Source organism: Aphelocoma coerulescens, chromosome 13, assembly GCF_041296385.1.
Source record: "Aphelocoma coerulescens isolate FSJ_1873_10779 chromosome 13, UR_Acoe_1.0, whole genome shotgun sequence".
In the NCBI taxonomy this organism is placed as follows: Eukaryota; Metazoa; Chordata; class Aves; order Passeriformes; family Corvidae; genus Aphelocoma; species Aphelocoma coerulescens.
The window spans coordinates 3,406,585-3,432,781 of record NC_091027.1 but is presented as its reverse complement, the minus strand read 5'-3'; the positions used below and the strand labels follow the sequence as shown (position 1 = coordinate 3,432,781).

The window sequence follows — 26,197 nt, the reverse complement described above, 5'->3', positions numbered from 1 at the left end:
AAGGGGGGCGTGTGCGGGCCGGGCTGGGCGGTACCGGTGGGCGGGGCATGGCCGTGAGTCACGGCGGGGCCGGGCCGGCTCCCGGGGCAGCCTCGCCCCTGCTGTGGTTTAAGCCGGGACCCCTCAGCCACCGCCCCGAGCACCAGGACCACGTTGTAAAAACCCACAGACAGCTTTATTCACCCCACAGTGCTCACTATCCCCCCATCAGTCCTCTGGGCAGAGTCCCCATAAAGAGCCATGCGGTCCCCGGGCAGAGGGACAGGGACCTGCCACGAAGGGCACAGCCCGCCCCCGGTTCTTCACAGCGGCAGGGGAAGGGCCGACACCTCCTCCAGGCACTCGTCGTAGGTCTCCTGGTACTCCTCGTGGGGCTTGATCATGATGACACAGGTCGGGCGCTTAGAGCCGGCTGCAGCTCCCAGGTCCTGTGGGAGCAGAGTGAGGCCGTGGGCTGCCTTTCCCTTCCCGAGCTGAGAGCTTGGGACCAGCTCACTGAATGTCCTGGTTTAATGCAGGGACGCTCTGCCTGTCCAGCCCAGCACCCCCAAACTGTCTGGACTCATGCTGGGTCCAAGAACCTTTTTCCCAACTTGTCTCCTAGAAGATGCAAGCTGGGCTGGTGCAAGAGACCAGCACCTGGCTCCTGTGCCATAGTCCTTCCCCAGAGCGGGTCTGCAGAGCTGCCTGCACGGGGCTGAAGCTCCAAAGATGCTGACTGCCCCCACAACTCCCAATCTACAAAAGAGCTGGTCCCAGCTCACAGAAGCCTGGGAAAGATGTCTTGGCTCTGCCCTGGAGCTGCTGCAGGGACTCGATCACGGCAAACAGTTCTGTGATGCCACAATGCTCCTCCATATCCCTTCAGTGCTCTGCTCAGGGACAAACACCGAATTCTTTACTCGGGCACCGGATCTGCACCTCCTCAGGCAGGCTCCGGTCACAGCCTGGACTCCTCACCGGGTTCCCCGTCACCAGGGCTGGTTCCTCCCCAGCCCCTGCACTCACCGATTTGGAAGGGACGTATGCGTAGGGGAGGCTCCTGTCCTCGCACATGATGGGGATGTGGCAGTAGACATCGATGGGCAGCGTGTCTCCGGCCAGCACCGTGATCCTGCAGGGACACCCGTGTCAGCAGCCGGGCGGGCGGGGCCGTGCAGGGCCGCACGGCCAGGGCAGCACTTACCCCTTCTCGCCCTTGTTGATGAACTTCTGCACCTCCTTCACACCGCGGCGGAGCTGCTTGTGCTTGGCCGCTGCAAGAGAACCACGGCGTGAGCAGCTGAGTGAGAACCGCAGCGTGGGGGACCGCGCCGTGCCGCCGCCATGTCCCAGCCCCTCCCCACCCCCGCCACGTCCCGGAGCCGCCAGACCTTTCCTGATGCACTTTAAAAGCTTTCGTGTGAGTTTGCGGGACGCGAGCGGCTGCGCGATGGGGTTCAGGAAGTCGAGCTGCTCCCGGTACGAGCGCTCCGGTGTCGCCTCCGCCTCGGCCGCCGCCTCCGGCTTCTCCCGCGCCATGGCCGCACCAGGCCGCTTCCGCTTCCGGGGCACGCGCGCGTCGGGGGCGGAACACACAGCCCCGAGGGCTCCGCCAGCCAATCGGCAACCGCGTCGGCACTGACAGACAGCCGAGACGACCAATGGCAGGCGGCGCTTCACCACCTCCCCCCGCCCTCCCCGGCCACGCGCGCCGTCCCGCCTTTCCCGGCCCCAGTCCCGGTCCCGGTCTCACCCCCAGTTCCAGGGCTGGACCCACTCCCTGTTCCACTTCTGGACCCCCTTCAGTTCCAGTTTCGGCCCCAGTCCCAATTCCAATCCCAATCCCAGTGTCAGGCAGGCCGGAACAAGCTTCAACACGGGCCTTTATTGGGTGTGGTCAGTGCCGGTAACGCTGGACTCACCCGACCCAACACAACAACAACACAACACAACAGCACAACACCACAACAACCAGAACACCACAACAACCAGAACACGGGAACGCTGCGGTGCCCAGTGTGCAGCCACCCACCCTCTCGGGCTGCAGCCACCCACCCTCTCGGGCTGCAGCCCCTTCATCCACCTGGCCACACACGGGATTTTCTCCCTTGATTTTCATCCCAGGGAACTGTTCTACCTGCAGGGCTACATCGCTGCTTTTCCCAAAACGAACGGAGGCTTCCAACATGGTACTCTCCCAAAAACTGCTTTGAATCAACCCATCAACCCAGCAGCCAGCACTGTGGATAACAAGGTCTGCCCAAGGCCAGGGCAGCACATCCCCTGAGCTCAGGAGATGCCCTGAACCAACACTACTCCAACTGAGAGAGGCCTCACACAGGGCTGGTTACCTTCTGCCTCACTCCAGCCTGTCCCTGGAGAACAGGAGGGCTTCAGCCAAGACCTGCAGCTGCTCCAAGACCTCTCGCTGCATCTCCACAGCGACGTGGAAGACGTGGTGGTTGGAGCTGTTGTACATCACTGCGTTCTGGAACATGAGCATGAGGTCACACTGGAACTGCATCACGGACTGAATGTGTCCCTTTGACAGCCTCCTCTTTATGCTGGTTAAATCCATGGGTCTACAAAAGACAAAGAGAAGAAGAATTAAATTGCAGCCCAGGGCCAGGCATCCTTTGGGATCTGCATGAATGTGCTTGTTCTCATTTCAGGGTGGCCCTGAAAGCACAGCTATTTTCCATCAATTTTATTGCTCAAGACACACAGGGGGGAGTGAAAAAGGCTTTTCTTCCAAGCCAGACAAAAGTAAGTTCAGCCAATGCGACACTTGCTAGCCAATCAACTTGGCAGGTCATTAGCAGTCACCTCTGGAAAAAATGGGATGCTGAGCTCCAGAGAAGGCAAGCAGTAATTAGTCTTCAGGAAGTCAGCCCAGGTCTTAGTGGAGAAAGAAAAGTTACTAAAATAGGTATCTATTAAACCCCCTTAAGATCGAATGGTGCCACCAGCAAAAATAGCAATGCTGGTAAGGGGAACATGATAGGGAATAAATATTACTTCCCTTATTTTGACAGAATGGGAAAATGAATGGCTGCAGAGAGGACAACTGTGACCAGAATAGAACATGATTCAGCTCTGAAAAATGCCATTAATCTCTCTGGGAAATATTCTTATGACCCAATTCTGTGCTGAGAGTGAAACATCTGGGGCGCTCGCAGCGGGTGAGGAGGGGGCATCTCCCCAGGCACGGGGAGAAGGGACTGCTGAGCTGCAGTGCCTGGATCCCCTGCCCAGGGACTGTGCCTGGGATAGGCCAGCCATGCAATGCCTGCAAAGGGCAGGCACAATTCCCACCAGCTCCAGAGTCAGTGCAAGCCTCCAGGTTCTAATTACCCAGAAGGGAGTTTTACTGAAAGAAATCAGTGGGAGATGCTTGTGACAGCCAAACTCTGGAAAAGGAGGAAGGAAACCATCCCACTGGCCCTTTGCAAACCAAAGACAGAAAACAACCAGAGAGAAATCAGCCAGCCAAGCACTTCCTCCACAAACTCACCTTTTTACCACATCCTTGTATCCAGGGGCTTGTTTCTCTGACACTGGCTTCAGGAATGGGCTGCTGAACCTACAGGGACAAGGACAAAGAATGTTCTCTGCCTGCCCCTGCACCAAAGACAGCACTGGAACATGCAGCAGGGCTGGCCTCTCTCCACAGCCAGTGTTGTGCCAGCTGTGTAGGAAGCAGCATTTGGGCTCTGCCACATTAGGCAGAGGAAATCAATATGCAGTGTTCCCTCCAGCTCTGCAGCAGGCAGCTGTTCCCAAAGCAAAGTCCTGGAGAGACAGGCCAGCCTCTGGGAAGGGAGGACAAGGCCTGGTGACACAGGAGCTGGGACTCAGGGCAGTGTGTTCAGGACACGCTGATCCAGCCCTCTGCTCCCACGTACCTGTGACTGGCTATCATTCTCCAGATGGACAGGAGCCTTTTTTTGAGGATCAGGTGCTGGAGGGGGTTATTCCAGCTCGGCTGCAGCCTGTGGAGTGAAGAAACTGCCAGATCATCACACTCGAGACAAAGTAGGAGGTGACAATTCTGCTGGCACCCACCACATCCAGGTGGATGAAGCTACAAAAAGCCTCTGAGTGTGAGGGTGGGAGCGTTCCGCATCGGAATGCACAACTCAACATCCAGAGGGCAGGAAGATGCAGGACAAGAGGTAAAAACAAAGCTGAGCTCAAGAGCAGGACCAAACTGGATAGAAAACCTCACGGTACTCTGCAGTTCAGAACTTCACTGAGGTGGTTTTTATGAAGTTTCTCTTCCCAAAACCTCACGTTTTCCTTTGAAAGGCAGTCCAAGTGATCACGCACGTGGCAGAGCCTGCATGTGACTGACACACCTGCAGCTGCTCAAAGGGGTTGGCAGTGCTGGGCTGTGCCCTGCCTGACACAGCCTGATGTCCAGCTCACAGCAGGCCCATTTGACTTGAGAAAGCACATATTTTCCATTTAATCTCTTATTTAATTTCTACTCTTCTCACTTCAGCTTAGGATCAATGCCCTAATATACTGCCAGATCCAGAGACAGGACAAGTTACTTCCTTCCCTCCTGCTCTGCTTGCCTGTCTCACCTTCCTGGATGTGACCTGTGCCACGCACTTGTTCTCAAGTGTGACAAGGGAAATGACCCTATTCTGCTGCATTTGCAAGAGAGCAGAACCAGCTACTTACAGGTGCAGGTTGGGAGAGCCTGTGGAGTCCAGCTCTGGGGCTGCAGAGGTGCTGTTGCTGTCATCTTGATCCAGGGCCTGAGCACTCATCTCTGGTGGAGGAAGCTCACCTAAAGGTGGTTCTCCAGGTGTCTCTTGAGTCTTGCCCTGAAGAGCACAGAAGATCCATGTAAAATGGCACCCCATCACCTGAATCCTTTATGTAAAAGCCAGCCTGCTGCGTATCCCTTTCCTGCAGCCAGGCTCAGCTGGGAGCTTGCTTGCTCTCTGTTATTCAGAGGATGTCTGACCTCACTCAGACCTTCCCAGCAACAGCTGTGTCTGATCCCTTGGATCACATCCACCCCTGGCTGACACAAACCCTGTGGAGATGAGTGGTGCCCAGTGTTGTGTCTGTCTGCTCTCTGGGAAGAGTCATGGATGTAGAGAGAGCAATCAGGAGCTGAGGTAAGACTGCTTCAGGCTTGTTAAAGCTCCAGATACAGATAACAGGAACCCCTAGAGTTCAACAAGGTTGTTTCCTCACAAACTCCCACATGAAGATGACAGGGAATAGACTCAGCTGGGAAGGAGAGTGGTGCTGTTTTGTAGTGGTTTGCCAGTAAAATGCACAGTGCAGGGGCACCTCAGAATCCTCAACTGATCTGATGCACGAGCAGACTTCTCAGAAAGAAACTGTGCTGTGTTTGGCTGTGACCACTGGGAGAACTGTGAGGGAGTTGCTGGGAGTAACAGCAGTTCAGAGCAGAGTAACTGCTGGGAATAACACTGTGCTGGCTGAACAGGTGAAATCCTGGAGGTTCTTTGTCTCCAGTGTCCCGAGTTCACAAGAGAACAAATGGGGAAAAATGGCACTATTCCTCCATTGCTATGTGACTTTCCCAGGAATACCCAGCAGGCAGGTGGGAGCCCAGAGCCCCCCAAACACAGGACTCATACAAACCCAGGCTAGACAGTGCCTGCTTCCAAGACATGACAGTCCCCAGGGGCAGATGGTTATTGCTGGCACAGCCACGTGGGCCTGAAACCAGCCAAGCTGTGCTGCAAAACACAGCAATTAGAACCAGGCAAGTATTCCAACCTTGCCTTAAACCTGAGAGCAGCCTGCCAGCTCTCATGAGTCACCTTTACACTGCCAGGGAGCAATTCCTCCAAGTCACATCTGAGGGTTTCATCTGTAACAAGCTTCCTGTTTATAAAGATACACAGCCATACATAAAAAACACCCTTCCCTCATACATTTCTTCTGTGTTCCCCTCCCTGCTGTTTCCTCCTGTGTGTTTTGACTCCTGTCTCAGAACTTGGGGCTCCCCCATCTCTTCTAGAGCTGGTTTCCTTCACTGTCCCATCTCTTGCCCAAGGCCAGAGGCTCTTTTAGGACCATCACTCTTCTACCTCTCTTCCCAGGAAGTGTTCTTTCTCATCTTTTGCCAGGATGTGTACTTGACTTTCCTCTGCTCCTGAGACTGCTGCTCCTGTGGTCTTCTCCTGGCACCTCATTTCCTCCCCACCACTCTGCTTCCCCGAGCCACAATAATCCCACGGAGTCTGCGATGACTCTGTGCTGCTAATGCAGAAAGATTCCAACATCTGGGTTACCTGCAAGACAGTGATTTATTACTTCAAATTATGAAGGCAAAAGGGAGAAGAAATAAACAGCAGAGATGCTATTTTTGCAATCACTCATGAACGCCTTTCTATTTTTAGGAATCCTTGCAAAATCTGATGAAGCCCTGTGTTGTTATTACTGTGTCAGTTCACAGACATTTCTGTGCTTCAGGGTGAGCTGTGTTTTGGCAAAGCAGCTGCCTGGTTGCAGTGGGAGCTCCAAATGGAAGGAAAGGCTGGATTTGAACTGGGGACAAAGTGAACCCAGAGCTTCTGCTGTGCCCCCAGACTGCTTCTGTGGGTAGGGATGATGGAGGCCCTGAAAAGCCCAATGTTTCAGGAGGGCCTCAACTATGCTGCCTACCTTCCTGCCATCCCAACAGCCCTACCTCCAAAAGGAACTGGAAAAGATTGTCACTTTCACATGGCTTCTCTGCCTCTTGGTAATCTTCATTATCATCCTTCCAGAGAGGCTCACTCAGCTCCATTTCATGGTCTTTCTCTTGGCTGTTCCCCTCTAGCTTCCCCATGGCCACCTCTTCAGAATTTCTCCAGCTCCTCACATCCAGATCCAGGCTTGAATCCCAGTCAGGAAGAGACTGGAAATCACTGTTCTCTGACTTGATGGGAGATTCCAACTCAGACTTCCAGGCATGGCCCATCTGCAAACAATGAAAAGACAGCAATTCCTTTGTACCCTGATCCAGAACTGCCAAACCCAGCTCATTTCTAGACACAGTTGGCGGGTCACAGCCTGGGATGAGCAGCCTACACCTGAACTCACCACACAGCACGTGGCAGGGCTGCAGCTCTGCAACACAAACTGCTCCTTCAGAGCAACTGAATTTCAGGTTTTCTGGTGCTTTTGCTGTGCTCTCTCTCCCTGCCCTGGTCAGTGGGTCATTCTGCTCAGGGCACACTGAGCTGTCTGCGAGCACGTGGCGTTGCTGATACTCCATATTTAAGGTGCTGAAGGATTCCAGCAAGTTCAAACTGAGTCCTGCTGGGGCTCCCCAGCTGCTGAGTGTTGGGAACAGTGACTCCAAGGACAGCTCACTGAAATTCCATTTGCTGCCCCCTGAGAACTTTTTAACTGGAGAGAACTTATGACAAACCTTACAGACACAGTTTTGAAAGTGACAGGTGTGGTTTAACTGGATGGTGATATCTCATGTACCTGAGCCAGAAGAATTGTAACTGCACAGTCACACACTGACAGGGACAGTTCTACACATTTCAGAAAATAAAAGTTAGCATTCTCTTAAGAAGGAAGAAACCACTCATTTAATCTCTGTTCATTAGTCCATGCCTTAAGTGTCTTCTACTGCATGAGTGCACTCTGATTTCTCTAAGCCTGGGGAACTGCTTGCAGAGTCACTGTACAACAGTAAAGGATGTCACAAAATCTGCATCTTACCACTGAATGGAGCTGCCAGGATGCTGCACCTATGGAGAATTCTATGCATTAATTAACACTGTCTTTAGAGTCTTCAGTTAATTATGTACAACCTCATTTTTTCAGAGTTTTGAACAAGCACATTTCTCACCGATTGGCTTTTCCATTCTTAGGACTGCTAGCACAGCTCCAAATACAGCTTATGGTGCATAACTGGGAGAAATACAGAATCCTCTGGGTCTGGGATGAGAAAACAGGTTTGCCTATTTTGTGAACTTGCAAGCAGAGTTGGGATCTGAAAGCCTGTCCTTCGGAAACCTCTTTCAAAGTTCACTTCACTGGCAGCAGATGAAATTTGATGACGTTAGAGATAACAATACCTGCTCTCAACTTCCAGGTGAGGGAGTTGGGCAAACTGAGATTCCATCTGAAGAGAAAGCCCGTGCCTGGAGCTCTCTCCTGCAGCCTCAGCAGAGCTGCCACACGCAGAGGCACAGAAAAGCCTCAGCCCAGGCTAATCGGATCACTTGTGATCATCTTTCCGTACTCCAGAGGGATAAACGCTGAAGATCAGGAAGTCCTGGGAACTTGGGCGCAAGATTAAAGAGATCTTCAGCCTTATTGTTCAGTTTTACCAAATCTTGGAAGGCTCAAGATGCCAGAGAGCAGAACAGCAGCGTTAGTGCAAGACATGATGAGTGAAATAATCACAGCTTGCTCAGCTCTACACCAATTCCGGACAAAATGACACAGACTTGAACTTTTAATTAAGAATTGCCTGACAGTTCTTAATTATGTTGGCTACATAAGTCACTAGCAAGGAACCTCTCTCAAACTGGAAAGTTTTAGTTCACTTTGCAGAGATCAGACACTGTGCAACCCTTGCTGTTCTGGGAAAAAGCTGTTAGAAATCAAAAAGACGGCCTTTAAAAAGAACTTACATGTCAAAACAAGAAAAATGATAAAAGCCTGAACTCTAATAAATGAAATGTAGAATCCACATAAAGTAGGCAAAAAAAAAAAAAAAGAAAAAGAAAAGAAAAAGAGAACAATTTGCTAAAGACATGAAAGCAAATAAAAGCAAAAAACCTCATCAAAAACATCAGAAGCAGAGAGCTGCCAGATGATCAGTGGGGATGACACACAATCAGTGCCAAACATCTCAGTGGAAAATAGGCCCAGTTGGAAAAACCAAATTAATCATCATTATCAGCACTTGCCACAGAGGAGCTCACATGAGACCTTCTCTTGGGATGGGTCTGAGAGACGATTTCTAATTAAAATGTCAACAGGGGAGGTTTTAGAACAATTTGAGGGAGCGAATAAACCTTAGAACCCATTGGGATTCATTTGTGAGCCCTAAAGAAGCTTAAATATAACGTGATGGAGCCTATGCTGTGTAACTTGTCATTTAAGAAGAAAACCAGAAAGGGGTGACAGTTTTATCTGTCTGTAAAAGGGTGGGTGCTGGGAGATGCAGCACAGTAAAACATCAGCTCTGTGCTAGACAGATTAGAACAAAGTTATTAGGAAGAAGAGAATTAGTAAGTAGTCAGAGCATGAGATAATGAATTGGAAAAGAGGGAATGAGGCTCCGTAGAGAAAACTGCATCTTGGAGTTTTAAAGCTCTTAAACATCATTAAAGACTATTAAAATGTCATGGGACAGGAGACAAGGCTGAGAGAAAAATACCTGGTTAAGAGAAGAAACCAAGGGTAGGATGGAACAGCAATGCTTGCCATGATGGAAGCAAGTTACCAGAGGGCCTGATAAAGGTCTTCTCCTCTGTTGTACCTTCAAGTTTCCAACAGAGACAATGGCAGGGCAGAGGTGCTAGAGAGATGGAGCCAGACTCTTCTCAGTGCCCAACAGTGAAAGGAGACAGGGATGACAAGTTGCACCACAGGAAATTCTGACTGGGTGTAAGGTAAATATTTGAAGCTGGCCCTGCTCAGAGCAGCTGAATGAAGTTAAGGAATGCACAGAGGTTCTTCCCAACTTAGAATCACGGAATGGGTTGGGTTGGGAGGGACCTTTAAAGGTTGTCTGGATCCAGCCCCCTTGCCATGGGCAGGGACACCTTCCACTATCCCAAGTTACTCAGAGTCTCATCCAACTTGGCCTTCAACACATCCAGGGATGGGGCATCCACAGCTTCTCTGGACAACCTATGCCAGGGCCTCACCACCCTCATTGTAAAAATGATCTTAATCCAGTCTAAATCAACCCTCTCTTAGTTTAGAACCATTACCTTGTCCTGTCACAACAGGCAATGCCAAAGTGTTTGTCCCTAACTGAAATCATTCCATAAAATACATGAAAAACAAAGACCCCTGTAACTTTTTGTGCTATGAACTGAGAACAATAAAAATTCAAACCAGAAATTTGCTCCCACGTTTAGCAGCGAAGGACAATTAACCAATCATCAATCCAAGGGAGTTTCAGCATTTCCACATCACTAAGGTGACTCTTGGTAAAAATACATCTCAGCAATACACGGGACTTGACACAGCAGGCACGGCCAACTTCCAACACTGAACTTGTGAAAATTGAGAGCTCTTACTGGATAAGGCAACAATGCCTCTGGTCTTAATCCCAGTGACTCAGTTTCCTGAAACCTGTCTACCAGAAAGCTGCACCCTGCACATGCTGCACAGAGTGCAGAGCACTCCCAGCTGCTGCAACAATAAAGGATGGTGTCATTTTGTTGTTTTTTTTTACCCCATGATACATTGTGTGGGCAGAAAACATGCAAGTTTCATCTCAGGTCATATGAACAGAAAAAGTGACTTGGAAATTCTTGCAGAGAACTTAAACCTTCTTGTTGCTGAGGAAAAGGACTGTAATTTCCAGTAGAAACAGTGCACAAGCTCAGATGTGAAACCAGGTATTGGCAATCCTGCCTACGGGTGCTGGGATCACAGATTTTCACTCTGACTAGTGTAGCCTCCACAGATCTCTGGGGAAAGAATGTCAAGTCCTTTTCAATGCATTTTCTCCTAAGGAAAGCTCCAACAAGACTGCAGTATTTAACTTCTCAAGATTTGATCTCCAGTGTCCCCACAGTGCTGCCATATCCTCACACACTCAAGCAGGGAAACTTCCTCTCCCTCCAAGCACTGTGCAACATTCCTGTGATTAATGGATTGTCTCTAATGTCACAGCTCTGCCATGCATAGGTGCTACAGGGGTAACTGGAAGAGAACTGTATTTGCAGGTATTCCAGGTGGGGATCCAGGCTTGTGCCACAGGGTTCCTCCCTGCAGAGCTGTGATGCTCAGTACACTGCACACGGGTTTGTTCCCAGATTTTAATATACATCACATTTACACATCACTAGTAAAAATCTGTACACTTCACATTACAGTACATACGAGCCACCAGTTGCTAGCTAACACCAGAACACTGATGAAGCCCAAGACGACTGCCCTAAAACAGGCAGGGGGGCTGGTCTTCCCCTCTGGGGAAGTTTCTTTGGGTTACACATTCTGACAAGACACTGCTTTCCAGAAGGGCAAGCGAAGGTGGTGAACAAGGTCCCAGAAATGGACCTGCAGTTTTTCTTCCTCCTCCAGCAGCTGTTAAGAGTTGCCTGCTTGCACTCCAGCTCCAGATGCCTGGGATTCTGCTGGGATTCTGTGTCTGCAGCATCATTTCTTCATCTTCATGTCTGCCTCGATGGCGCAGCGCCGCCCTCTGGTGCCTCCGTCCTGCTCACAAGGCAAACAAACACAGTTACACAACCCCACAGGAACGTCCCTCCGGCACAGCGGGAGGGAGGGAAGGAGGGAATTCTGCATCTGGCAACAACTTTTCATGCCTTCCCATCAGGAGAAAGGGAAGCTGTCCCTGCCAAGGCCTGCCTGCAGACCTACCTAAAGTTGGATCTGGACAGAGCAGGGTGCTGGGTTTGGCAGCATCTCTGCATTGCTGGAGCCAGGGCAGAGAGAGACAACACCTCTGGCCCAGATAGATGCTTTTGGAGCCTGGACAAAGTCTGCAGGCTTTCTCCTAAGCAGCAGATTCTAGCTTAAGGTGGGAAAATGAAAACTGCTGACTAACCTACCTTATCAGCTGCTGATCCCTATGGGAAGTGCTCCTCCAGTTGAGTGACCCTGGCTCTAGCCCCCTAGTTCCTCCACATAGCTCCTTTCCACGAGCAGAAGGCGAGCTGAGAGCTTCCTCTGATCCGCTGCCCTCTCTCTCTGGCTGATCTGCTGCCTCTCCTGGAGTACTCCTCTGTCTTTAGATACATGTGAGAGACAAGGACAGCTCTCCATCTTCCTCCTCTCTCTCCTCACAGTAACTCAGAGACTTGGGGTTTCCCAGAGGGAGTACTTTTCCAAACACTTCCAGATCACCACGGGCACAGAGCAAGATATTTCTGCAGAGTCTTACTTGCTTTCTGAACCAGGAATGGATAAATGACACACAGCTGACTCCTCACTCTCCCAAGACCTTTTGTACTGCCTTTGGATGTGTGGAAGGGGCAGCTGTATAAACATGAGAGATGTAGGAACTACAGGACTGCACCACTTGGTTTGTCTTCCCACTTACATGGAAAGAAAGCAGGAGAGAAGTCATGGAAAAAAGCAAAAGCAGATGACAAAACAAAAACACTTGGAACCAGAAGAAAAGACTGAAGCCCCTCCCGCTCACCCATCTTGAGAATAAGGGACTGAGATCTCTCTTCTCAGATCACAGTGGTGCAGCCCCCAAGTCAAACACACCCTGCTGCAGTGCTAAGGATGCTGTGACAGTGCAGTGATCACCCAGACAAGGAGCAGAGCACCTGGCAGCAGTACTGCAGAACCTGCTGGAGCCTTTCAATACTTACAAAGAGAGAGAGAAGGAAGGCAGGAGAGCCCATTGGGACACTGTCCTGTTAAAAGGCCAAACAGAAGGACTCATCAGGCATCAGCTACGGAAATGCACACCACACAGAAGCACTGAGCCCACACACGAGCATAGAGGAACATGTGCCCCACTCCCCTTCCTGCAGGGTGTCAGTCTTATGCAGCAGGAACATAAAAACAGACAAAAAGCGGGATACTGAGAGAGCCAGAATGCCAGGAAAGGGATATTCCCTCCACAGACATAGCAAGTTTGCCTGGTCTACCAAACAATTTCTGCTTGGTACAGCTGTCACTAGAACTAAGCAGGCAGTCCCTGCTGTAACAGTGTTGTGTGCACCAGCTGAGAGTACCTGAGATCACTTCAAGTTTGCATGTGTCATTAGAGAAAAAAAAACAAACCCAACAAACCTTCATTGCTTAGATCAGTGTGGAATTCAGAGGTTCTCTGGTGTATTTTACTCAGCAAACCAGAGCTGACTGATTCTCCAGCTCTAAAAACCTGACTAGAAAGTGAAGGATATGGCAATTCCCCTCACCATTCTGCCATATCACAGAATCATAGAATCTGTAGAGTTGGAGGGGAACCACAAGGATCACTGAGTCCAGCTCCCTGCCCTGCAGGCCCATCCCCAAGAGTCACACCATGTGCCTGAGAGTATTCACACCTCTGCCAATACTCTGTTCATTTCCCTACAGTTTTTATCACCTATTTTAAATAACAGGTAATAGAAGTATTTGGATTACAGAAAACACTTGGGAGACCTGCCTTTGGAATGCTGTACAGTTCCAGAACTGAAATCTAATCAATAGGCACATTTAAAGAAAATTTGTTCACATCAAGATGCTGGAGCCACTCCAATCTCAAAGAACATTTTGCCTCCTTGGTGTGGGAACTCCATGCAGTATCTTGGGATTCTTCAGAAGATCCCAAGTGCCCTTGCACAGGGTGCAGCATTCTCACCTTCTCCGAAGCATCCTGCTTGCGAGTGGAGTCTCGCCCCCGCAGGCTCTTTGCACTGATCCCTGACTCTGATGTTTGCATCATCAGTTGTGTGGCCAGAAATTGCTGCAAGGAAACCACACTCTGTTAAGATTGGCATGCAAAACAAGCTCAGTAAGTGTATGTCAGTCAACTATCACAGACCACAGGCTGGGAATGATTGGGTCAGAGGCAGTTTCAGTTCCTTGTGTGCTGCTCAGAATAAGTTCCCTTATTTACCTCAGAAGCCACAAGTCCTGAGGAACTATAAAACCCCAATTCAAACTCTGTTAGCCCTACCAGTTGGGACATTCTGCTTCAAAGGATATTTTAATTAGCATAAATTCACAGGGCAGTTTCATGTGCACTTTATATCAACATAAACCAGCACAGCCACCCAAAGAAGCCGTCGCGTCCCCTGTCATTCACCGTTCTTGTTGCTTGTTTCTGTTCCTGAACCACGCCCTGGTTCTTGCTGGCCTAAGCATTTCCCTGAAGGAAATTACATTTGAAATTGGTCTGGGATGAAGCTATAAAAAATTTTGCTGTGTTACTTTTTTAACTCACCCACAGTGTAGTTCAACACAAACACCTGAGCTGCCATGAGAGAGAAGCAGGGAAGGACAGGACCCACTGCACTCAAACACACTGGGAGTAAAATCTCTGGTCTGACAGCCAGACCTATGGACCAAGGCAGGTGCTCTGTCCTGCACTGGCCTCAGCTCAGTACTTTACCTGGATCTGCTCCAGGACATCTCTCTGCATCTCCACAGCCATGTGGTACACATCGTGGTCAGAGCTGTTGTACATCACTGCATTCTGAAACATCAGCATAATATCCCGCTGGAACTCTGCCGTGGTTCGGATCAGCCCGTTCTCAATGTTCTTTTTGATGGTGGATAAATCCATTGGCCTGTGAAGAAATGCAGGCAGAACTGCAACAGAAATGCTTAACTCTCTCCCCTCTCCTTTGCAAACAGCCTGGGTCTGTGATGTGTTTAGTTACAGTGTCTATTTTATCTAGCTGAACAGCTTCTCTCCCACATGGGCTGTGCTCCCCAGCGCCAAGGCCTGGGTCAGAAGACACAAGGTGTCCAGCAGTTACCTGGAATGGTAACAACAGCCTGAGAGATCTCTCAGGAGAGGCATCTGCCTTCTCCAGGCACAGCTGACAGACACACTAAGGAGCTAGAGCTGCAACCACTGAACTTGAACTGCTCAGGAGAGATTTCAGCAGCTAGCAGGGCATTCTGGTAATTCTTCCAGAAAAGTTCACCATCTGGGACAGTAAAAAATGCCTATTAAAGAACAGCTTTTAGGAATTCCAAATGTTAAATCCTATTCTTGGATTGACACTGGGAGAAAAGGATCAGTTTCACCTTACTGATAAAATGTTCTGTGTAAGTCAGTGTACTTCACTCGAAGTCAGGACAGTGTACAGGCATGTGCCTGTTACTGATGACGACTCTCTTCTTGGGGAAGCCTGCTTCTGACTGAATCATGTCCGAAAAAGAATACTTTTCCAAGTCTGCACAGCAGGCAAAAACGACATTTTTCCTGCCAGAAATCCCTCCAAATATGCAAATATACAGAGTTCTAATGACAGAAGACTGCTGAAACTCACCTCTGCACAATGCTGTGGTAGCCTGGTGCTATGTCATCAGTTACAGGCTGCAGGAAGACATTGGCATACCTGCAGAGATAAAGAATCCACTCAGTGCCTGTCCTTGCTGGTAAATATTTGTTTCACACTCTCCTGTTTATTTGTCTGTAACAATATGATTCATCATCTCCCAAGAGAGATAAGCCTCTGAGATGGGAGAGTGGAGACTTGTCTAGGATTAGTCACTTCTTTCTGCCAAGACATCAAACTCACCTGTGATTAGCTGCTGCTCTCCAAACCAGCATGATGGCTTTCTTCCAGATCTTCTGAGCCTGTATCGCTTCCTGGTCCTCACTGCACACTGAGCTGGGAAGAGAAGAACGTAATTCCTTCAGGAGTCTGCACACAGCCTCAGAGCAGAAAACTTGTGGTTTGTTTTGTCCTTGACATGCCTGCGCTAATCCACGTCAAAGACCGAAGGAAAAAGTGGGAGCTGGTACTGAAGCGCTGCCTGCACACTTGCCCTTGTAAGCAAGGAGAACCAGACAAATCATCAACAAATTCCCCCTTAGGACCCACTCAGCAAACCACACATGGGAACCCTCCACTCCCTGTGTGCCCTGACACTCACAACTGCGAGGAGGCCGGGCTGCTGGGGATGGAGTCGGCGAGCGCGTGGGACTGCAAGGGCGCGTTGTGGACGCTGAAGCCATCGTCGCTCTCGCTCACGGGGGGCTCGTTATCCATCTCTGAGAGATACCCCTCACCCTGGTCTTCTTCTTTGGGTTCCTCCAAACTGGCAGCCTCACTGGCACCGTCCTCATCATCCTCCTCACCCTGCCCATCCTGAAACACAGAGTCCATGAGCTGGCACAGCCAGCTTTAAAAGCCACTCAGAGCCTCCAAAGCAACTATGGTTCTGTGAGCAGTGATTTTCTTGTTATGCTGCTGACAACTGCACTGGCACTTCCACAAAATCCCAGAATGCCCTGCTTCTCCCCACAGACCCAGAAGCACATACACAAACACCTTTACAGTCTGAAGCAACCTCCCCTTCAGCTGCAGGCTGCTCACTTCTCAGTGCAGAAAGCTGAACACAAGCTTTGCCTTTCAGCAGACAGCAGCAGCAGCAAGATGTTGCTAATAAACTCAAGATGACTAAAACCAACTGAGAATTACCTTCATCTGACTCCTAAACAGGGCTTGGGCCTCCTCCTTCATTGATTCTGTCAAAGAAAGAAATGCAGAAAGATTGACTCTCCCAAGCAGCCTTTCCTACAAAAGCTCCTGCACCAATGCCTACTGTCCTGCAGTAATTACCACTGTTCCTACACGTATCTTTTCTCCCTCCTCCCCAAAAAACCTGAACCAGATAACTAACAACTATCCAGCTAATAATGTTGCATGTAAAAGATTTCCTAGCTGAATTAAGTTACCTGACAGCTCAAATTTGTGCTGAACATCAGCCTGTGAGGAGTCTTCACTCACATTTGGGACTTGTGGAGGGGATGAATCATCATCAGGTGGGGTCTGGAGGGAAGAGAAATGCACAAATCTAGATGTTTGTGTCAGCTTACTTCAGTGAAGGTGTGGGCACATCTCACTCACCCTAACCTAACTCCAGGCAATGAGGTTTACTGAGCATCTTCCCAGCAGCAATTCTGCACATGGCTGGGGGAGATACACAAAGGTACTGCCTAAAGCAGAGCTGCTCTGCACATCAGCAGCCTGACTCCCAGGAAAACAGCCAGTCACATTCACTGAAGGGTCACCTTCAACCCAGCACTCATCCTTCCTCTAAACTTCACTCCTACCTGTCACAACTGCTCCTCTCTTTCCCCACACCAGTTCCAGAGAGCCTCTCTGACCACATACCTCTGTCTTCACTGGATTGAGCACTGCATCTTCTCCCTGGGATGACTCTATCTTGATTTCAGAAGTCTCTCCTGATGTTACAGCTGCTCTTTGATCTTCTTCTACCTCTTGGTTTCTAAGCTCTGGTGTTTCTGTCACTCTTGCAGTTGCTGGTATGGTTTCTTCAGAGCCCAGCTGACTCTGGTCCTGCTCTGCAAGTTCAGTCTTTATTTCTGACCCCAGCTCGCTGATGCCCATTAGGTCTCGAATTCCCTTTGCCTCTGGCTCCTCACACTCCAGTCTCTCCTGCTTCACAGTCACAGACACTTGGGGTATCTGGGGCTGTTTCTCGTGCTCCTGACGAATTGAATGTTCCCATGGGCCAGGAAGGGTCTGAGGGTCATCGGTATCTTCGCAGAAAGAAGACAGAGCAGCTTCAACAACTGCTGCATCCAGGACTTCAGGGTGGTCGTCTACCTTCATTGTCAAAACAAACACACAGCAGTGCAGGCCAAGGTCAGAAAGAGGGATTAAAGAAAAATTCATGTTTCTTGGTACTGAGACAACTGTGGAAATCCCAGTCTACTGGGTTTACAAAGTTGCCTTTTACAAAGTTGACTTGGATCACTCCCTGCAGGAGTCTCTGCCGGAGCTTCAGTTTCAGAAGTACTGAAAGGATCCTGGAAAGGATGCTCGAGCAGCACTCATCTGTCTGCCAGAGACATGACCCAAACCCTACCCAAGAGAAGCAAGAAATATTTCCTTTTGCACTCTGAAAAGGAGCACCAGTGTCAGACAGGCAGCAGTGGTGTCCTTTCCTAGTGATCTGGAAAACAATCTTGAGAATGAGCATTTTGGAATAGTTATTTCCTGCTTGTTTAAACTAACTAAATTGGTGAACAGCAATCATTTGAGATTAACCCAACTGCATGTGGAGCAAAAGGCACTTGCACTCTGCTTTCCCTGTTTACCTTGTCCTCAATGATGGCTATAATATTTCCAACCGTGTCGAAGTCCAGCTCTTCCCCCGTATAGGACACTGCAATATCCATTTTCTCAGCCAAATCCAGATCTTCTTTCCCATCCATGCAGTGATCTTTGGAAGACCCTGCAGTGCTGCCAGCCCCAGAACCGAGGCACTCTTTCTTGATGGAATCAATGATCATTGATATTTCACTGCTGTCCATGGACACTGTCACAGTATGGGAATCAGACACTGCCTCCATGGAAACACAAGCTTCTGGCTGGCTCACTGCACAAGGATGAGAGGGGCAGTCAGAGACCAAGCTGGAGAAGGCCCCACATAAACAAACACTGCAGTGGGTAAGACCAAGCACCAACCACAAGTATCCCAGGCCCACCCACACCACCACAGCTTAGATAAATAAATGACAAATATGGATTTGCTTTCCCACAGGAGAGACAAAATGAGATTCCAACCCCTGAACCACAGTCCAGCAAATCACCAGCACCCCCACCCAGCAACCCTTGTTTAAAACCATCTGTTTACTCCAGAACCCAGCCATAACCATCCTTTTCGGCCAGGATGGTGAGTCTGAGGTGATAAAGCCCAGCTGAGAGCTTGCTGGGCGCTGATCCCACGGGAAGTTCTGCTTTCCAGCAGGACGTGACCTCTGAGTGCGTAGCTCAGGAACGCACCTGTGGCTATGCTTTCTGGAGCTGCAGCTGGTGGCACAACGGCTGGTGCTGACAGTGTGGGCATCATGACAATAGTGGCCTGGGACACAGGCTCTACAGGGGGTGGCAGGAGCTTAGCTGGAGGCTCGCTGGCAACAGCGGAGAAGGAAGCAAGAGGTGAGGTGAACTGTGCAGGACCAGCTTCTAAAAGCCGGGAAAGCGTAGGAGCACCTAACAGAGAGTAGAAGGGAAAAGCACATGAGCAAGAAGCAGCCACCACTGAAGTTCACAAAGCCACCACTGGGCTCTTCATTGTCTGGTGGCTTCTTCTGGGAAAAGACATGGAGAGATACCTATAAACAGTCCCAAAAGCTGTACAGAGAACCTGCACCAAAACCACACGATTCCTACTGTGTGTGCAGTCTGAGGCGGAATCATGCAGCTATGGAACACTGCGCTCACTGCAAGGGCTGGACAGACTAAGCCACACATGCACAGAGATGCCCTTCCAAAGGCTCATCCCAAAACAATTATGGGAAATCTGAAAAACAGTGCTGAGAGAGCCACACAAGGTAAGCCAAGACAAACAGTCATCACAGGAGCTGGGAAAGAACGGAGGGGATCTCTCTGCAGGTTTTTCCTGCAGAATTCCTCTTATATCAAAGGCTGCCGTTCATCTTAGCTGTAACTTCCAGTCTGAATTTACTGAACTATCTGGACCAAATTAACAGGTCTTAAAAAACCAAATGTGAATAAGGAAAGCAAGATTACTTGTATGGAATTCTGTATGAAGGAATGACATAAATTCTCAGTTGCAGACAATGTGATTTAACCACTGGTCAGCAGAAGCTGAGAAAAAAAAATCACCTTAGGCAGGTCGTTCTGAAAAAGCCCAATGCAGAATCTTGCACTGCCCTCCTCACCCACATCCTGTGGAACTTCCTCTGGAGCTCAGTGGTCTAACCCTCAACACATCTCTAAGATACAGCAGAGGGAAGGCACACAAGTTCTCCAGATCCACAGGGAGCTGTTTGACACATTGGGAATCAGATCTTGACCATTTTTTCCCCAACTCCCCATCAACAAACCCTTTCTTTCTACACTCAAATGCCTGGTATTAGCCAGTGTCAAACCTAGAAAAAACAAACTGCATGGATCAGGACTGAATCACGTGTAATTGTTTCAGTCACTCTTTTTTCTGTAAGGATTAGAGTCTTCTTAAAAAAGTAGTGGTGAGCTGGACAAGGGTACAGAAATAGGGATACAACTGAAAGAGAAGCCCCCAAACCAGCCAGGTAGACATCATCTTTCTCCAAAGAGAATTCATGGAATGGTCTGAAGGTACATCTTAAGGGAGAACTGTACAGGGAGAGGCCCGAGTTACCTGAAGCAGCCGGAGATGCAGGGACAGCACCAGGTGCCGACTGCATTTCCCCACTGTGCAGCACTGGAAGGACACTTCCTACCTCCAGCAGCACTCCTGAGCTGTTCATGTGACCAGAAGCCACTGCCATTTCGTTTTCACCGACCTGTCAAAGGAGGATGAGACTGAAGTTCCTGGAGATACCACCACACCAGTGATTCTCTGCCAGATGCGCACCTCCACGAACAGGACCAGCATCTGCTGTCCCAGCATTTCTTCTGCACTTTTTATTCAGGTTAGTCCCTGCCTGAGGCCCCTCGTACAAGTACAGAACATGAGAGTCCAAAACTCTGTTGCTGTTCTTCAGCTGTAACACAGCTGCAGTGCCACCTTCCTTCGAGGTGAGGCCAAGAGCATCATTTGGTTTACCACAGTTCTTCCGTTCAAGGACCTCACAACCCTTCACACATATGAGTCTCTCTAGACCCTGAGATGGCACAGAAATATCCCTTGTTTTGAGTTGAGAGAAAGAGAAGTACCAAGATGGAAAGTAACTTGATCAAGGTCACAGAATGAACCTATGATGGACCTTGAAACAGCTGTAAACCAGTCCTGTTCCTACAAAGAAAACTCAGCCTTCCACAACCATTACCTTTCCCTATTCCATTCTATGTTACATCCTGCAAACACAGAACCACTTAGCCAAGCTAACAAATAGAAAAAACCCTAAATCTGACTACTATGAAGAAAAAAGTCAACAGCAACACACCTACTCCATCGCACAAGCACTAACCCAGGGAATCTGTGTGATGAGCAGATTCATGGCTGCTGTTTTCAGACTGGGCTCTGAACAGTGTCAGTATCTCCTAAGACTTCCAGAGTCACTAACACCACAAGTGGGTTCTCATCACAGTGATGTAACCACCTACAATTAGGAGAAAACTGAAGCACTTCAGTATAGGCCATAAACCTCATTCAGAGATTCCCTCCTCTTGTGCTAAGACACATTAAAAATATTGGAACACAACTTCCTGACAAGATGTAAAGAACTGTGAGCCCAATGTAGGAATCACCAGGAACAGCTCCATGGAGGCTGATGGGGATGATGCTGACTAACAAGATCCCTCCCCTGAGGAGAACAACTTCCTCTAGCAAACCCTGCAACTCCAACTCCTTATGACTGAGGGGATAGCCAGTCCTATGTGCTGCATGAGCCCTGCAGTCCTGCTGGGAAAGGGTCTCACCTCTGCGGCTCACAGGGGTATTTACACCTCTCAGATATGACTTCTGCTGGGACTCTCACAAAACTGCACATTTTTAAAAATTCTTTGCAGATCCCCCTTTTTCAGTGGGAGAGTCTGGAGCAAATTGTTTGTGTGCTTGCATATATGAGCAGAGAGCTCCATACCAGCCTGGGGCTTGTGGGCAGGAGACTGCCCTTCTTCAGCAGCTCTGAGAGCAGAGGGGAAGGAGGCGGAGTTGCTTTTTGTCCTAGCATCTTTTTCTGGGGTGAATCATCAGTGACTGGGGTCATGGGGGCATCCAGGGGAGCAGAGCCTGGAGGGGTGTCAGGGATTCCAATGAAGGAGGCAACTGGGGTGCTGGGCAATGTCCCTGGCGTGACCTGAGAAAGAGAAAAACCACACTGTTCAAAGCCACACTCCACCACACGGACCAGCCCCACTTGCTGCTTCCCCCAAGAGCATTGATCCAGCACACCACAGACACCTACTCCATTCACTCGCTGCCCCTACTCCAGGCATGTGCTTTCACCCTTTCCCTGCCCTGCAGAGCCACTTCCCAGGCACTCACAGACTGCCTGGCCAACCCACTGATGCCCCTACAAGGCCTTTGATCCAGGCACTGGACCATCACAGACAGGGAAGAGGACATGGATCTTGAGCAGCACTGTCATCAACCACACTACAGCACTAGGAGTCTGCAAAGCAAGGCAAGGGCTTCTCCCCAGGCCCCTTCTCTGTGATGGATGCAGAGCCCCATGTCCCAAGCTGGGCTTTCCCTCCTGCCCAGAGAAGGATCCTTACCCCTGGACTGGCATCATCCCCAGCAGGCTGGGACAGATCTCCCAGGGAATAATCCCCGCCAGGGGAGGTGGAGCCAGCGGGAGAACGAACCATCACCCCCGTGAGTCTTCGAGGTGGGTTCTTAATGGCCTGGCGAGCTGGAAGAGAACAGAAACCAAAGTGAGATTGCAGGGCTCCATCCTGGACAGTCCCTAAGTTACCTTTGACTTTGTCCTGAAGAACTTTAAGAGGACAATTTATGTTGTAGGAATTTCTTGCACTCTGCTAGGCTCAGTTCCCAAATAATACAAACTCTGGGTAATGCACTTCAATTGCAGGTTTCTCTAGCAGTTGGGTATTCACCACCTCCCACCATCAAATTAAATGCCTCAAGAGTTACAAAGAATTAAACATTCAGAATAAAAGTCTCTTCCTTTTATCTTCAGTCGCCAGGGAAAATAAAGGGGTGAAAAGCCTGACATTCTAACACAGAGCTCCTTACTAATCCTACTTCCCCTTGGATACAGCTTTCCTACAGATTTTGTTCCTCTTTCAGCAGCCTCTGCCTTTTACCCTGTTACAAATATAGTGCTGGAAAAAGAATATAACCTTTCTCTCCAACTCTAGGGTCAAGGAATTCCTCCTGCAAGTCTTAACAAGACTTAAGTATTTTCTAAATGTTCTTATAAATATACATATCTGTGGAAAGGGAAGGCAGCTCATTTCCAGCTTACCTTGATAAGCAGCATCTGTAGCCTTCCTCTTGACTTCTGCCTCCTCCTCTTCCATTTTTTTCTTTCTGTATAAAGAACAAAAACTTGCTGTCACAGGGTGTCTCAGTTCCCCCTTCACAATCAGTTTACTGACCCCCACCCTGTTATCTCCAGACAAGAAGAAACCACCCCTGCGGACTCGGGCTCAAATCCCCCGAGCAGAGAAGCAGAGCCAGAGAATGGCACACTGGAAATTTCACTTCCAGCAGATTATCAAAACAGAGGCAGCAAGCATGATGCTGCAAGCCATGGCCAAGCTCTTTACTGAGCAGCCCCAAAGGATGTTCCACACCAGCTGGTATCCCCCAGTCCAAGCTAAGTCTCCCTTCAGAGGCCAAAGCATCTGCCCAGCTCATTTCTCTTAACCCAAAGTATGTGGGGCAAGAGATACTGGACAAACAGAATGTCAGGAAACTACAATCTGAGAAGAAATTATTAAATAACCCACATCATAATCTCATTGCACAGCTCCTCCAGTCTGTTATCCATGTGTCCAGCCTGGATCAACTCTGCATCCTTCTTGAGTTGCCTGTAATCATAAAATCGTTTTACTTTCTGATCACTGAACTGGACACCCTAAAGCAGCATTTTCACCTCAATCATGACCCACTTAGACACCTTTTTCAGGACAGGACTCTCAGGTGTACAACATTTTAACACCTCTGTCATGTACCTGTATTTTTCCTGTGTTTCTTTAATAATTTTCTTCAACTCCTCAACTCGCTCTGCAGTCAGTTTCCGCACAATAACATCTTCCACAGTTTCCACAACTTCTCCCTTCTCACCACGTTTTCTCCTAGAGAGTAAGAGAAAAAATAGAAGTCAGACACAAAACACAGAAACCCCAGTTCTTCTTTCATAAATGGCTGCTCTCTGTCATTCATGACATGCTCACGCAAAAAAACCAACTTCTTCCAATTCCCTTAAATTATATTGGACAGCACAATGGTCAATCTCTTCAGCATGTTTTTTCTAATTCACCCAGTGTTAAAGTCTTCAGAAACAGATTAAAGATGCAAGTCCACTAAAAGTTCTCAACCTGAAAATCATTCCACTTCAAGAGAAATTTAATTTCTACCCAAGAAGAAACATCTACTTTTCTCTTCACTAAGTCTACTAAGCCCTTTGATTTTTCAACTCTAGTGCTGAAGATCATTCACAAACAAATCAGTCACACACAAATATCACTTTTAAACATCCCATCTTAAAGTTAATTTGCTGTTAAGTCTCTAACCAAAATGCCTGGAATTAGGAGCAGTAAATATCTGAGATCACAGAGCTGTAGTGATAACAGTGATAAGAAAACTGTAAGAAACCATGGCAAAATAGTGACAAATACAGAACATCTCCTTTCTCACTCATTTTCTTTTCTACCCTTATTCTCAATGACAAATTTAGGTGTAAAGCTTCTGATTAGTAAGACGAACATGCAGTGTTTTATTCCAGCCAAACAAATATTATCTTTCCCATATGACAAACTCTGATCCCACTGTCCCACAACAGCTATTCCACCTGAATTTTCTTGTTCTGAAATGCTCCTTTTGGGAGGAGTAGGTTGGGGGAGAAAGTAATTTAACACTGACAAAGACTCTGCTGTAAGAACCCACGAGTCCCCCCTGAGCTGCTGCAGGCTGTGCTGGGGTCAGACTTTGTACTCACTTAGGGGTCTCCGTGGTCTCCAAGAGCTCCGAGTACTGAGATGCACAGTGCTGGGAAGAAACAAAGGAAGTCAGAGGACAGTTTGCTTGCCCAAACAGCAGGACACACCAAAATACATGGACATCCACAAATTCCTGAGGCAAGGAATTCCACAGCTTAATCATATGCCTGGTGAAGAATCTCTTTAGTTAGTCTTACTTAGTAACTGTGTACTGGACAAAGCACAGGGGAATTAATCCTTAATTCATCCTCAATATGGCATTTCTGATTGTGCAGAGATTTGGTATCCAAGATTCAAATGTCAGTTCTTACCTTTTGGGAAAACCAGTCAGGTGGGCGTCCTGGCTCTGCAAAAGGTTTGATGGCTCTGCTGACTGAGACCCTGTGGGAGGGAAATGGCAAGTCACCACCAACTTATCTTCTCCCTCAACTAACATGCAGAGAAAAGATGAAAACCTGTCTTCACATCATTGAGAAACACTCCTAAACATGATAAACTCACCACGGAGTTATGTTGTACAAGTCTCAAAAATATTTGCCTGCTTCTAATAAACAATAATTTCACTCCTTTGTTTTGAAAAGCAAGTTTCTTGCTTCTGATTACATGATTAAATTTCCACAAAACCCTTACTTTAGCGAGGGGAAAAACACAGCAAAGCAGAGCTATAGGTTCAGTGCGCAGGAATCTGTTACCAAATATCCTTGTCCACAGCTCACCTCGTCTAATTATGGACACAGAATCATAGAATGGGCTGGGAAGGACATTAAAGATCATCTTGTTCCAACCCTCTGCCATGGACAGGGACACCTTCCACTATCCTGGTTTGCTCCAAGCCCTGTCCAACCTGTCCATGGACACTTCCAGGGATGGGAAGCCACAACTTCTCTGGGCAACCCTTTCCAGTGCCTCACCACCCTCACAGTAAAGAATTCTTTCCTAATCTCTAATGTAACCCTCCCTCCGTCAGGCTGAAGCCATTCCCCCTTGTCCTGACACTCCATGTCCGTGTCCCAAGTTCCTTTCCAGCTCTCATCCCTCTTTATTTTGACAAACACACCTTTTACGCAGTAGATATGAAAGCAACAAAATGCCTGTCCAGGTACACCTTTAACACCTTTTACACCCCATCTTTGTTCTGAACAGAGGCAGCGGGGTGACAGCACCCGGTGCTCTGCACATGCCGCCCGCCTTCCCCGGTCCCGTACCAGTTCTGGTCGCCGCTGCGCATGACGGAGGAAGCCAGGCAGAGCTTCTCGCGGATGGACCAGGGCTCGGTGGGGCCGGCGCTCAGCAGCTTGTGCTCTGCGGGACAGGGCAGGAGTGCGCGGGGCACTCCGGGATTCGAACTCGCGGCTCCCGCAGCTCGCCCCGCCCCTCCCGGGCCCTTTGGCCCCGCCCCTCCCCGGACCCATTGGCCCCGCCCCGCCCCGCGCCACCGTTGGCTCTTCCCGGGAGGGTCCTTCGCAACCGCTCCGTTCTCCTCGGGCCATTTTCTTGCCCCTTCTCCTCCCCAGCCCCGCCGCCGCTCGCTCCCCGCCGCGTCTCCCGCCCAGCCCCGCACTCACTCCCCGGCCCCGCCGCCATCTTCCGCGCCCGGCCCTGAGGGAGGCAGGGGCGGCACCGCGCGCAAAGCCCACCGGGAGGCGGCCGAGCCCCAACACGCCCCCCCCCCCCCGCTGTCTACGCACGCGTGAGGACGGCCCGTTGCCGAGGCCCCGCCCCCTCCGCCCGAGCGGGGGGCGCTGATTGGCCGCGGGGCGCGTGTGCGGTGC

General features: G+C 49.4%; 3 protein-coding genes across 12 annotated transcripts; all 3 read right to left on the bottom strand.

The window, feature by feature from the left end:
- Positions 1 to 153: 153 nt before the first annotated feature.
- On the bottom strand, positions 154 to 1,549 carry NHP2 (NHP2 ribonucleoprotein). The gene is made up of 4 exons (XM_069028522.1): positions 1,374 to 1,549; positions 1,187 to 1,256; positions 1,009 to 1,114; positions 154 to 428 (listed from the first exon to the last, which is right to left on the bottom strand). The coding sequence occupies exons 1-4, from the start codon at positions 1,519 to 1,521 to the stop codon at positions 303 to 305; spliced, it is 450 nt and encodes a 149-aa protein (XP_068884623.1). The 5' UTR covers positions 1,522 to 1,549; the 3' UTR covers positions 154 to 302.
- On the bottom strand, positions 1,539 to 4,934 carry LOC138117888 (bromodomain-containing protein 8-like). 6 transcript variants are annotated; one of them, XM_069028518.1, is made up of 5 exons: positions 4,672 to 4,934; positions 3,888 to 3,974; positions 3,497 to 3,565; positions 2,334 to 2,564; positions 1,539 to 1,620 (listed from the first exon to the last, which is right to left on the bottom strand). In XM_069028518.1, exons 1-4 carry the CDS (start codon positions 4,854 to 4,856, stop codon positions 2,342 to 2,344), a joined length of 564 nt encoding a protein of 187 aa, XP_068884619.1. In that variant the 5' UTR covers positions 4,857 to 4,934; the 3' UTR covers positions 1,539 to 1,620; positions 2,334 to 2,341. The 6 variants fall into 6 exon arrangements, with proteins under 6 accessions (XP_068884619.1, XP_068884618.1, XP_068884617.1 ...); XM_069028517.1 differs by lacking the exon at positions 1,539 to 1,620 and adding an exon at positions 1,794 to 2,238; XM_069028516.1 differs by lacking the exon at positions 1,539 to 1,620 and having other exon boundaries at positions 1,794 to 2,564.
- A 6,037-nt stretch (positions 4,935 to 10,971) lies between these two features.
- BRD8 (bromodomain containing 8) lies at positions 10,972 to 26,069 on the bottom strand. 5 transcript variants are annotated; one of them, XM_069028511.1, is made up of 22 exons: positions 25,991 to 26,069; positions 25,631 to 25,727; positions 24,737 to 24,806; positions 24,425 to 24,474; positions 23,439 to 23,561; positions 23,214 to 23,294; positions 22,727 to 22,791; positions 22,014 to 22,150; positions 21,377 to 21,592; positions 19,990 to 20,134; positions 18,627 to 18,836; positions 17,939 to 18,219; positions 16,989 to 17,444; positions 16,550 to 16,643; positions 16,293 to 16,339; positions 15,745 to 15,959; positions 15,387 to 15,479; positions 15,135 to 15,203; positions 14,246 to 14,423; positions 13,493 to 13,597; positions 12,513 to 12,557; positions 10,972 to 11,385 (listed from the first exon to the last, which is right to left on the bottom strand). In XM_069028511.1, exons 1-22 carry the CDS (start codon positions 26,007 to 26,009, stop codon positions 11,326 to 11,328), a joined length of 2,856 nt encoding a protein of 951 aa, XP_068884612.1. In that variant the 5' UTR covers positions 26,010 to 26,069; the 3' UTR covers positions 10,972 to 11,325. The 5 variants fall into 5 exon arrangements, with proteins under 5 accessions (XP_068884612.1, XP_068884613.1, XP_068884614.1 ...); XM_069028512.1 differs by lacking the exon at positions 12,513 to 12,557; XM_069028513.1 differs by lacking the exon at positions 18,627 to 18,836.
- Positions 26,070 to 26,197: the final 128 nt, after the last annotated feature.

What these genes read in the sequence shown, in the direction of transcription:
- LOC138117888 (XM_069028518.1), bottom strand. Translation starts at nt 4,856, where the DNA reads ATGGGGTGCCATTTTACATGGATCTTCTGTGCTCTTCAGGGCAAGACT. An exon ending in GGCTCTCCCAACCTGCACCT is followed by an intron (nt 3,975 to 4,671) that starts GTAAGTAGCTGG and finishes TTCACTCCACAG; the next exon opens with GCTGCAGCCGAGCTGGAATA. An exon ending in AGAATGATAGCCAGTCACAG is followed by an intron (nt 3,566 to 3,887) that starts GTACGTGGGAGC and finishes TTGTCCCTGTAG; the next exon opens with GTTCAGCAGCCCATTCCTGA.
- BRD8 (XM_069028511.1), bottom strand. An exon ending in GAGACCACGGAGACCCCTAA is followed by an intron (nt 23,562 to 24,424) that starts GTGAGTACAAAG and finishes CTTACTCTCTAG; the next exon opens with GAGAAAACGTGGTGAGAAGG. An exon ending in AGCAGGATGCTTCGGAGAAG is followed by an intron (nt 12,558 to 13,492) that starts GTGAGAATGCTG and finishes GCCTTTTAACAG; the next exon opens with GACAGTGTCCCAATGGGCTC.
- NHP2 (XM_069028522.1), bottom strand. Translation starts at nt 1,521, where the DNA reads ATGGCGCGGGAGAAGCCGGAGGCGGCGGCCGAGGCGGAGGCGACACCG. An exon ending in TTTAAAGTGCATCAGGAAAG is followed by an intron (nt 1,257 to 1,373) that starts GTCTGGCGGCTC and finishes GTTCTCTTGCAG; the next exon opens with CGGCCAAGCACAAGCAGCTC. An exon ending in CATACGTCCCTTCCAAATCG is followed by an intron (nt 429 to 1,008) that starts GTGAGTGCAGGG and finishes CTGCTCCCACAG; the next exon opens with GACCTGGGAGCTGCAGCCGG.